Source organism: Tursiops truncatus, chromosome 19, assembly GCF_011762595.2.
Source record: "Tursiops truncatus isolate mTurTru1 chromosome 19, mTurTru1.mat.Y, whole genome shotgun sequence".
In the NCBI taxonomy this organism is placed as follows: Eukaryota; Metazoa; Chordata; class Mammalia; order Artiodactyla; family Delphinidae; genus Tursiops; species Tursiops truncatus.
Window position 1 is genome coordinate 53,626,344 of NC_047052.1, and position 10,986 is coordinate 53,637,329.

Consider the following 10,986-nt stretch of genomic DNA (forward strand, 5'->3'; position numbering starts at 1 on the left):
CAGAGACAAGTTCAGCTTTTTGTTTTTTGCGGTATGCGGGCCTCTCACCGTTATGGCCTCTCCCACCGCGGAACACAGGTTCAGGACGCGCAGGCCCAGCAGCCATGGCTCACGGGCCTAGCCGCTCCGCGGCATGTGGGATCCTCCCAGACCGGGGCACGAACCCATGTCCCCTGCATAGGCAGGCGGACTCTCAACCACTGCGCCACCAGGGAAGTTCAGTTCTTAAATTAATTCTAATTGCACAAAATCTTCCTGGATCCAACCACTGACTCATGTCAACTACTCTGGAAGACCCACATTTCCAGAAATATGAATACCTTTGGGCTCATTAGCAGGACACGAGAGCAACCTACTAGGGAAAATAGCATTCTACTTGTTTAGAGAAAACATCTTCGTTTTCGACATAACTGGTCCCCACAAATGTAACCTTTAGCTTAAAATTGTTACAGACTGCAACTTAAGCCCGTCAAGTACAAGCACCTTCCAAGCACTTTCCGGGCCCGCCCCCTTCCCACCCTCCCTTGGTCCCTGCTTGCACCTGGGTTCCCCTCACCTCCCCCCCCAACCCGGTCCTTAGCGCTCCACCCAGGCCCCGCCCCACCTCTTCACCACGCGCATGCGCACTTCTCTACGGACCCGGAAACGGAATGCTTACAGCGAAGGTCACACTGCAGAACGTAAGTTTCTCTTTTCTAGTTTAAATCTGTGCTTCGCGGTCCCTTTACTCCATCCTTAGGGTGCTGGAGTCACTGCGGTGTTTAAATTCCCACTCCCGCCCCTCCTCCCATCACTGTTACAGATCGTGGACCGTTTCCCTTTGGGTTTTAAATTTCTCTGCGTCCAGTACCGAAGCCCTTGCCTTTTCTGCTTTCGGTCCACGTAGACACCGCCTTTCGCTCCGTTTTCCTGCTTAAAACCCTTCAGTACCTCCGCCCTGCTTGTAAAGTCCTCTTCCGTGAGGTGGATTCGAGCTCCCCAGCCTCGCCCTCCGCCTCCGTAGGGCAGCTCCGGCCGCAGTGCTGCTGGAGAGGCCGCGTCCTCTCCCCGGTCCTGGGGTCCTGGAGAGTCCTCCCCTCTCCTGAGACCCCTTACCTCTTAGACCCTCTGTCCTCACCTCTTACTCAGACCGGTCTTTCTGCTCCGTAGGCCTCCCCTTCCTGGTCAACCCTTCCTCAGACCCCGTGTAGGAGGAGGTGACCTGGGCCAGCCTTGTGACACATAGTGTTCTTCGGTCCCGAGTTCCAAACTGTCTCTAACAGTATGCGGGCGTCTTATTCAGTCGCCATCCTCGTAAATACAGGGGCGAGGGGGATCAGGAGAAGCAGAGACAGAGAGCGACTGAGAGAAACAGAAAAACTGAGGAGGATAAAGAATGAGGGAGAACCAGTGGGAACATAGAGGGACTTGGAAATAGACAGTAAAGTGAAAGTGATTAAGCCTGGAAGGTAGCAGGTGAATAAAATAAAGAAGTAAATAAAAAAGCCGGATCTCCAGGGATTGGAGAGCAGCAAGGGGTGAGGGGCTCTGGATCAGTGGTGGGAGGGTGGTGACAATGGTGAGGCGTTTCAGACAGAGGGTCCGGGAGAGGATAAAAGGTGGAACCATGGCCTTCAGAGCATCATGGTGCTGGGAGAGAAGGAGAGGAAAAATATGGACTACTAGAGCAGAGAGAGCAGGAAGGAGGCATAGCCACCTGGGGTGCCAGAGAGTGGGGAGGAAGAGAGTGTAACAGGGAGAGAAGGGGTGTAAACAGAGGGCAGAGAGGGAACAGAAATGGGGGGAAGAAAGGCAGAAGTACATAAAAATGTAGGTCATCCGAAAGGTTAGGGAGAAAGATCATCAATAGGGGGAACACGTTGCAGAGTGGGGCAAGACAGGAGTGAGAAAATAAATAGAGAGGAGGGCAGAAACAGCAGGAGGGTAGAGGGGAGCAAAGAGGCAGAGACGTAGAAAGAAGTAGGGAGACAGATAAACAGAATGAAACGGAAACACATAGTAGTGCAGGTAGAGTCCTAGAGATTATCATACTAAGTGAATTAAATCAGACAAATAGACACATGATATCACTTATATGGGGAAAGCTTAAAAAAATGGTACAAATGAACGTATTTACAAAGCAGAACTAGACTCAACAGACGTTGAAAACAAACTTATGGTTCCCAAAGGTGGAAGGAGGGGGAGGGATAAATTGCGAGTTTGGGATAAACAGTTACACACTACTATATATAGAATAATTAAAGCAACAGTGACCTATTGTACAGCACAGGGAACTATATTCAATATTTTATAATAACCTATCATGGAAAATAATCTGAAAAATATATTCAATAAAAAAAGGATAACCTACACTATTTGATCTTCAAAGATCTATCATGCACTGAAAAAAAATAAGTGTAGGAACTTACTTGTTGTTCTCTGTGTGGGAGTTTACTGTCCTGAATCCCTCCTGTGACAGTGGGCAGCAGAGGACTGTCTGTTCCTCATGCTGAGGTCTTCCCTGTGTGTGTGGTTGTGAGTCAGGAAGGGGGTGTGTCGATTCTAAGCATTAAACAGCATCTTTCCAACTTTCAAGATCGACCTCTAAAGACTCCTATTGCCTGAGGAAGAAGCCCGGAAGAGGAAAGAAAAGGAGTCAGAAATGGCTCTTTCTCAGGTAAAGTCATTTTCTCTGTTGATTCTTCAGTCTGTCCTTCCTGAGATGCCCTTCTTTGGACTCGCTAATCTTGTCTGCCACCTGTACATTCAGTCATCCAGGGCCTTCCCTCAAGGCCTGTCATCTCCACTTAGATCCCGTCTCCCCATGACCCAGTGACCTGGGACTTGTGAAGAGGCTCCACTGGGCCTAGTCCTGGGCAGGGCTTCACACCCATGTGAAGTGTCGTGGTGTCAGTGCTACTGGGCAGCAGGGATTGTTGAGGGGCCCCATCTCAGTGCACTGTCTGTTCTCTGTAAACCAGGATAAAGAAGCTGTACATGCAAGTCAGGTAATAATATGCACTTATGCCCGGTAAATTTTAGCAAACAGACTACAGCAAATACGTTGTGACTTTTCATGCTGCATTAGAAACGAAATGGATGTGTCACTGATTTAAAAATCGTAATGATGGGGAATGGAATGGAAAGTTAAGAGATACATCAGTGGTAGAGGGTGTTTCATTCTATCATTGATTTTAAACTTTGAAGTCAACCTAAATCTCTGACACATGGAGATTCTTAGCCCATTTTCATCATCTCCGGTCCTTGGAGGTTACTTTTCGCTGTTGGTTGCCATCCTCTGACACATAGAAGTTTCTCATTCTGATGCAGGTAAGTTTCCAGCTTTATACTTTTGCTGGTAGATACCGGGTTTCCCAGCACCGTTTGTTCCTGAGACTGTCCTTTTTCTGTTGTGTGGTCTTGGCACCCTTGAAAATGCGTTCTATGTATATGCAAAATTAATTTTGAGTGTTCCGTTCTGTTGCATTACTTTACGTATCTGTGTTTATGCCGGTACCACACCATCTTGATTATTTCGTGATATGTTTTGAAATCTATAAAGGGTGCCCTCTATTTTTCTTCTTTGTCAAGAGTATTTTGGAGATTTGGGAGATTCCCTATGAATGTTAGCATAGTTACTTCTATTTCTGCAAAAATTGCCATGGGACTTTTGATAGGGATTACATTGAATCTATACAACACTTTGGGTAATAGGGTCATTTTAAGAATATTTAGTCTTTCAGTCCATGTGTATAGGATGTTTATTTGTATTTCCTTGTGTGTCTTTTAGCAACATTTAATAGTTTTCAGTGTACAAGTCTTTTGCCTCCCTGGTGAATTTCTTACTAAGTATTCTATCCCTTTGATGCTCTAGAAATACGATTGTTTTCTAATTTTCTATTGACATTGTTCACTGTGTATAGAAATGCACATGGTTTTTGGGCATTGACTTTTGGTATCCTGCAACTTTTCTAGAGTTGTTTTTTGATGTAGCAGTTTCCTCGTGGAATCTTTACTGTTTTTTGTGTGTTTTTTTTAATCTTTACTGTTTTTACATATAAAAGTTATCATCTATGAAGAAAGATAATTTTACTTTTTTCAATTCGGGTAACTTTCTTTTTCTTGTCTAATTTCTCTGGTGAGGGCTTTCTGTACTTTGCTGGACAGTAGTGCAGAGAGTGTGTATCCTTGCCTTCTTCCTGATCTGAGAAGGAAAGCTTTCTAGCTGAGTGTTTATATCTCTCTTTTTTTCTTTTTGGCCTTGTGGTGGGATCTTAGTTTCCTGACCAGCGACTGAACCTGGGCCACGGCAGTGAAAGTGCCGAGTCCTACCCACTGGACCGCCAGGGAATTCCCAGAGTTTTTATATCTTGAAACATAGTTGAATTTTGTGAAATGCATTTTTCTGCATCAATTGAGACGATCATATGTTTTTTTCCTTTATTCTGTTAATGTGGTATATGACATTAATTGATTTTTGTATGTTGAGTCATCCTTGCTTATAGTAATAAAATTCACTTGGTCATGATGTAAAATCATTTTAATGTGTTGTTGAATTTGGTTTGGTACTATTTTGTTGAGGATTTTTCAGTATTCATGAAGGATACTGGTTTGTAGTTTTCTGTGTTTCGTGTGTCTTTCTCTGGGCTTGGTATAGAATCATGCAGGCTCCACAGAATGAGTTTGCCAGTGTTCCCTCTACAGCTCTTCGGAAGCTTGGAAGCTTTTTATCAGGATCAGAGGTAATTCTTCTGTAAATGTTTGGTAGAATTATGCAGCAAACTGATATGGTCTTGGCTTTTTCCTTGTTCAAGATTTCAGATTGCTGCTTGAACCTCTCTAGTTATAATTCTTTTCAACTTTTTTATTACTTAAAGATTAGAGCTTAATAGGTTGTATGTTTCAATGAATTTACCTGTATCCTCTAGATTATGCAATTTGTAAGCATTATTGTTCATAGAACCCCTTATAGTTTGTTTTTTTAATTTATTTTATATATTTATTTTTGGCTGCGTTGGGTCTTTGTTGCTGCGTATGAGCTTTCTGTAGTTGCGGTGAGCTGGGGCTACTCTTCATTGCAGTGTACGGGCTTCTCACTGAGGTGAGAAGCTTCTCTTGTTAGGGAGCATGGGCTCTAGGCGCATGGGCTTCAGTAGTTGTGGCACGTGGGCTCAGAAGTTGTGGCTCGCGGGCTGTAGAGCACAGGTTCAGTAGTTGTGGTGCACGGGCTTAGTTGCTCTGCAGCATGTGGGATCTTCCCGGACCAGGGCTCGAACCCTTGTCCCCTGCATTGTCAGGCGGATTCTTAACCACTGCGCCACCAGGGAAGCTCCTCATTTTGCTAAATTTGATTTTATTCTTCTCTACTTCCTTGAGTAGTAAAAATAGATTTCTGATTTGACTTCCCTGTTAGTACGGCTTTCACTACATTTTATAAATTTTTGTATGTTTTCATTTTCATCGAGATATATTAAAAATTCCTTTGTGATTTCTTCTTTGACCCATTGGTTATTTATGAGTACGTTGTTTTATTTCCACATTTTGGGGATTTTTCTGTTTTCATTCTGCTGTTTATTTCTAATTTTATTGCTTTGTGGTTTGAGAAAATTCATTATGCTCTCAGTCTTCTTAAAATTGTTAAGATTTCTTTTATGTCCTAACATGTGGTCTCTCATGGAAAATGTTTTATTTGTTCTTGAGAAGTGTGTGTTTTCTGCTGTTGTTGGGTAGAGTGATATGTACATGTCTTTTAGATCCAGTCGGTCTATAGTGTTGTTCAAGTCCTCTGTTCCCTTATTGATGTTTTCTTTGGTTCCACCCATCGAAAAAACTGGGATGTTAAAGTCTCATAGGATTATTGTGCTGCTATTTCTCTCTTTGTTTCTGTTAGTGTTTCCTTCATTTTTGGAGGGAGCTCTAATGTTAGATATATAAGTACTTAAAATTATATCTTCTTAGGGAATTGATTCTTTTAGTAATATATATTGTCCTTTGTCTCTTGTATCAGATTTTGTCTTTAGTTTATTTTGTCTGACATTATGTAGTCGCCCCTGCTCTCATTAGGATGGAATATTTTTTTCCATCCTTTCACTTTTTACCTTCCCATGTCCTTAGATTTGTGAATGTTCACAGTTGCAGCTCTGACGCACTCTCTGTGTGTCTCTCGCTCTTGTTCCCTGTTTTCCTCCTGTTACTTCCTCTGGTGGTCACTGCTCAGGCACACTGTACAGTGGTGAAAGGCAGGAGCCCTGGCCAGCCCCCTTCACTCCACTTCAGAGGGAAAGCATTGAGGGTTTCCTTCTGATTTTAATGTTTGGTGAAATGTTCTTGCTTCATAACAATATATTTTTTTCTATATTCCTTTTTGTCATGATTTTTAATTCTCCAGGAAGTTTTTAACTTTATTATTGTGATAAGTCTTTTTCTTAATATGTTAAATTAATGTAATAACTTCTAATTTTGAGTTAGTGTTTTATAAGTGGAATACACAAACTCTGTTCTGCATTTGTTAATACCTACCTATTTTAATTTTAGTGGATAAAATTGTACTTATATTCTTCAATTTAGGTGTTGTATAGAGATAGGGGTTAAAAGTTTTGTATTTTTCTCTTTATGTTTGTACCATTTTTCTTTTACTAGACTACTATAGAATAATGTTGATGAAGTAAATTAAGTGCAGGTAATACTTTCTTGTTCTTCGAAAATGCTGAAATAAATGTGGATGAAAATGATAACAGAAAATGTTATCCAAAAATATGTCAGTAGACAACTCCTATCTTTTCTTTTTTTTTTTTTTTTTGTCCAAGCCAAGCAGCTTGAGGGATCTTAGTTCCCCAACTAGGGATTGAACCCAGGGCCACAGCAGTGAAATTGCCGAGACCTAACCACTGGGCCACCAGGGAACTCCTGCCTTTTCAATTAATTGTGTGTTTACATGTGTGTGCACGAGTGCATGGAAGTGCAAGTCCATGGTTTTGATAAAGACATCATTATTTCAAACCTATCTTTTTGCATTTGAAATTATATCTTAAATGTATTCCTTGGCCTCGAATTTTTTCTACAGTATTGTGTTAATGGTTTAAATAGCAATACGATTACTAACATTTTATGTGCATCTGTGTGTGAGCTGCCACAGTACTATCCTTTGTAAGATTGGAACAGGTCATCTCTAATGAGCTTTTATGTTTATAACAATTTCATACATGTAAAGAATTTATTTAGAATGATATTAGCATATAGGAATTGTTCCAGCACTTCTAGTCATTGCTCTTGTTATCATTATCATAATTGCAGATTTTGACCTTTCTGTAAAGCCACTGTGGACTTTGTCATCTCTGAAGGCACCACTGATACTGTAGCTCATTTAGATTTTGAATATCATGCGGTGTGTAAAACATAATATGTAACACTTCTGCATAGACAACCTGTTATTGAATTTTATTTCTAAGTTTTTCGTGTGTTGTCTGGAAAAATGAAAAATCTACATTGATTGGAGGATATCGTAATTGCTATGAAAAGGCATAAGAAATTAAAATTAGAGACCCATAATTTCCCTAAATACCCTTACATGGATCTGTCAGACTACATACTTCCACTGAATTGATCCTTACCACTCTCTCCTCTTCTCATTTTGTGTGATAATAAGAACTCTCTTCATGGCCCCTTGATGAGATATGTTTTCATTTCAGGCACCGTTGACATTCAAGGATGTGGCCATAGAATTCTCTCGGGAGGAGTGGGAATGCCTGGACCCTGATCAGAAGGCCTTTTATGTGGATGTGATGTTGGAGACCTACAGCAACCTGATCTCCCTGGGTGAGGATAACTTCCCTTCAGAAGTAGGGATATGCCTTTTGGGTATCTTTGCATTTTCCCTCTGTGCCCCTTGGGAGCCCTTGTTTTGCTTGACTGATCTGAAATCCCTGTTGACTCAGATATGAAAAGCTTCATGATGTGATATCATGAGTTTAAGCTTCACTTTTCTGCAAATGATCTATCCATTTCATGATACGTCAGGCATTGTTCCAGAGCTTAAGTATTTATAAAGCTCAGGGCAAACTTTTCAAATAACGAATTCTCTTTTTTCTACCCCCGTGCTTTCGATTCACTACTTCTTGGAAGAGAGCTAATTATCTGCATATTACACTGTTCCCTCTGCATTCAGAAGGAGGCAAGTGGTGGAGCAATCGGTGAAATATTTTTCCAGACCCACCCGTCATGTCCTCACTCCTCAGCTGAACAAAGAGCTAGGATTCTGGAAGAGCCACAGATCTTATTTATTTCTTTTGAGAAGCAGAAATTTGTATTTCTGATCTGAATATTATTTGCATTTTGGAACAAGAGGAAGAGCCCTAGCCTCTGAAGAGTGATGTGAAAATAGCAAAAAACCAAGGGGGTGGGAATTTATCAAAAGTGTGAACACAGGTTAGGTCTCAGAAGGGCAGAGAAGAAGCGGCAGCATTAGTAGTCTTTGGGTAACTCTACCCAAGTGGGAGAGTTCTTTCCGAAAATAGAAGTTTATTTATTGTGAACTCTGAGAGGACATTTTTCTTATTCCTGGGTTATCATTCTGTCATTCAACGTGTAAAATGTATTCTTTCACCCTCTGGTGGGGCTGCAGGCCCATCAGAGACAAAGGCAAAGTCTTTTTTTTTTTTTAATTTATTTATTTTTATTGATTTATTTTTGGCTGCGTTGGGTCTTCGTTGCTGCGCGTGGGCTTTCTCTAGTTGCGGCGAGCGCGGGCTGCTCTTCGTTGTGGTGCGCGGGCTTCTCATGGCGGCGGCTTCCCTTGTTGCGGAGCACGGGCTCTAGGCTCGCAGGCTTCAGTAGTTGTGGCACGTGGGCTCAGTAGTTGCGGCTCACAGGCTCTAGAGCACAGGCTCAGTAGTTGTGGTGCACAGGCTTAGTTGCTCCGCGGCAGGTGGGATCTTCCCGGACCAGGGCTCGACCCCATGTCCCCTGCATTGGCAGGCAGATTCTTAGCCACTGCGCCACCAGGGAAGCCCAAAGGGCAAAGTCTTTATCATGATCTATGCTCTGCCATCTGGCCCCTGTGAACTAGATTTTACTTGACTTTGAGGAGCGTGAAGAGGGTTGTTTTAAAGGCATCTTTTGCCCCCTTCATTTCTCTTTCTGTACTTGACTTCATTGGGTGCTCAGTTCTCAGTCCATATCGTAAGAGTTGATGCCTCCAGACTCCAGTCTCTGGGCCTTTCTCAGTTTTGTCCCTATTTGTGTTCCTATATGACCTCATCAGAAGATGGGACAACACTGGCTGCTCTTTCATTCCATCTGGCACCTCAGCACCGGCATGGAGCTGCCTCCAGCCCCGTCTGCTTGTTTAGATCTCACAGCCATTTCTCCTGATCTGCTTTTGCCGCACACTTCAGGGGTGTGTGAAACAGAGAGGTAGATTGGATCTTGTGTAATTTTCACAGAGCAAAACTATAAAGACGGTAGACAGAGAGATCCTCTTTTTATTTCCCAGTCCCTCACGGGGGGAATATGTGAATCCTTCAGCCTCTCAGTTTGGCATCTTGGATAGAACGCATGGTTTCTTCTCGAGGGCTGTAATATCTGTCTCCCATATCTTGTATTGTTTCCGCTCTTGTACTGCTCTACCAAGTCCGTAATGCAGACTCTCCCGATTTCATATTCTTCTAAGTTTGCATGATTTTGCCTTTTGAAGCTTGCTTTTGAAATACATATTCCTAGAGTCTGAAATTTTATCCAGTTTCTTTGCTGTGATAATCCACCTGTAGCAGACAGCTACGGATGGACTCTCTGTGGAGTGGGTTTACTGGGTGACAGGAAATTGTCGTTGGAGAATGCTTTCCCTCATATGCTGTAATATTTTCCTGCTCCACAGTAAGTCGCCACTTGAAGCTACTCAGTAGAGCGGTCTGCGTGTTGTAGGACACGAGATAGAAAGTATCACGAGAGCCTGACTGAGAAGCCTTTCCCGTTTTTTTTCTGGCTTTGAGGACTGTCACAAAAACCTCTCTTAGGGGCACTGTGACAATCTTGTTTCCATATACTAATGACCATCCCCTATGAGCCTCAGGAAATGATGTAGGAATTTATCCCAGGAAAACTTTGTCCAAGTTCTCCTCTTCCTGATGCCAGACCCCAGGGCTGGAGGGTCTGACGTGAGGCTCAGAACTCGCGCTCCTGTGGGAAGACCTCGGTAATACAATTATTCTCCAGTTTGTCTGTCACCCACACAAAGTATGGGATTTGGTGGTATCATGGGTCCGCCCCCTCCTACGTATCTCGTTGTGGTTTTTTCTTTATGTCTGGTAGGTTTCTTTATGTTCTGGTAGGTTTCTAGTAGGTTTCAGTCTTTTTCAGCCATGGTTGTCATTTGTGTGTGCTCCTGAGAGGAGGTGAACCTAGGGTCCTTCCACTCCGCTCTCTTGGCTGCTCTCCTCTTGTACAGTTATATTCACACAGATGGACAATCACAAGCTGTGCTCCCAATATGCATATACCCTGTGCTCCACTCATGCCCTTTCTCAGACCTGACCTTTCCTGACGTGGTACTTTGACGTAGATGGAACCACTGTTACTTGCTCACGTATTTATGTTGTTCCCCTGATTGTCTCAGTTTCCGCAGCACTCCTTCACCCATCCCTCCACCTTCCACATTACTCAGACTGTAAAAATGATCCCTCTTTTTCTGTCGAATAACTTTCTCATGACGTGACCGAAATCACTATGTGCAGCTGTGATGATTCAGAAACCATTTTCAGGAGTGGTGGCTGAATAACATTATCGGTTACATGGCTCCCTTCTTTTGCGTCTCTCTTGGAGTTTTCTTTTTAAACTCCTGGTATTTGTTTTAATATTTTGTAATCTGTACTGCCTGGGTGGGCAGTCATGCTTGAGAATATGTTGTCTTAGTTTGGAAGTTCAGGTTCAAATCCTGTTCCTCTCAGTACTTTCTATATCAATTGCAGTCATGTACATAAACGTGTGAGTCTACTTCCCTGATTTTAAAAATTG

The 10,986-nt window shown here is 42.6% G+C and overlaps 1 protein-coding gene across 1 annotated transcript in view; it reads left to right on the plus strand.

Annotated features, from left to right (window-relative positions):
* The first annotated feature begins 635 nt into the window (after window positions 1–635).
* Window positions 636–10,986, plus strand: part of LOC101328740 (uncharacterized) — a 46,610-nt gene continuing 36,259 nt past the window's right edge. The window contains exons 1-3 of the mRNA XM_033845578.2: window positions 636–680; window positions 2,576–2,656; window positions 7,668–7,794. Coding sequence (XP_033701469.1) covers window positions 2,642–2,656; window positions 7,668–7,794 — 142 coding nt within the window. The 5' untranslated portion in view covers window positions 636–680; window positions 2,576–2,641. The remainder of the gene's footprint in view (window positions 681–2,575; window positions 2,657–7,667; window positions 7,795–10,986) is intronic.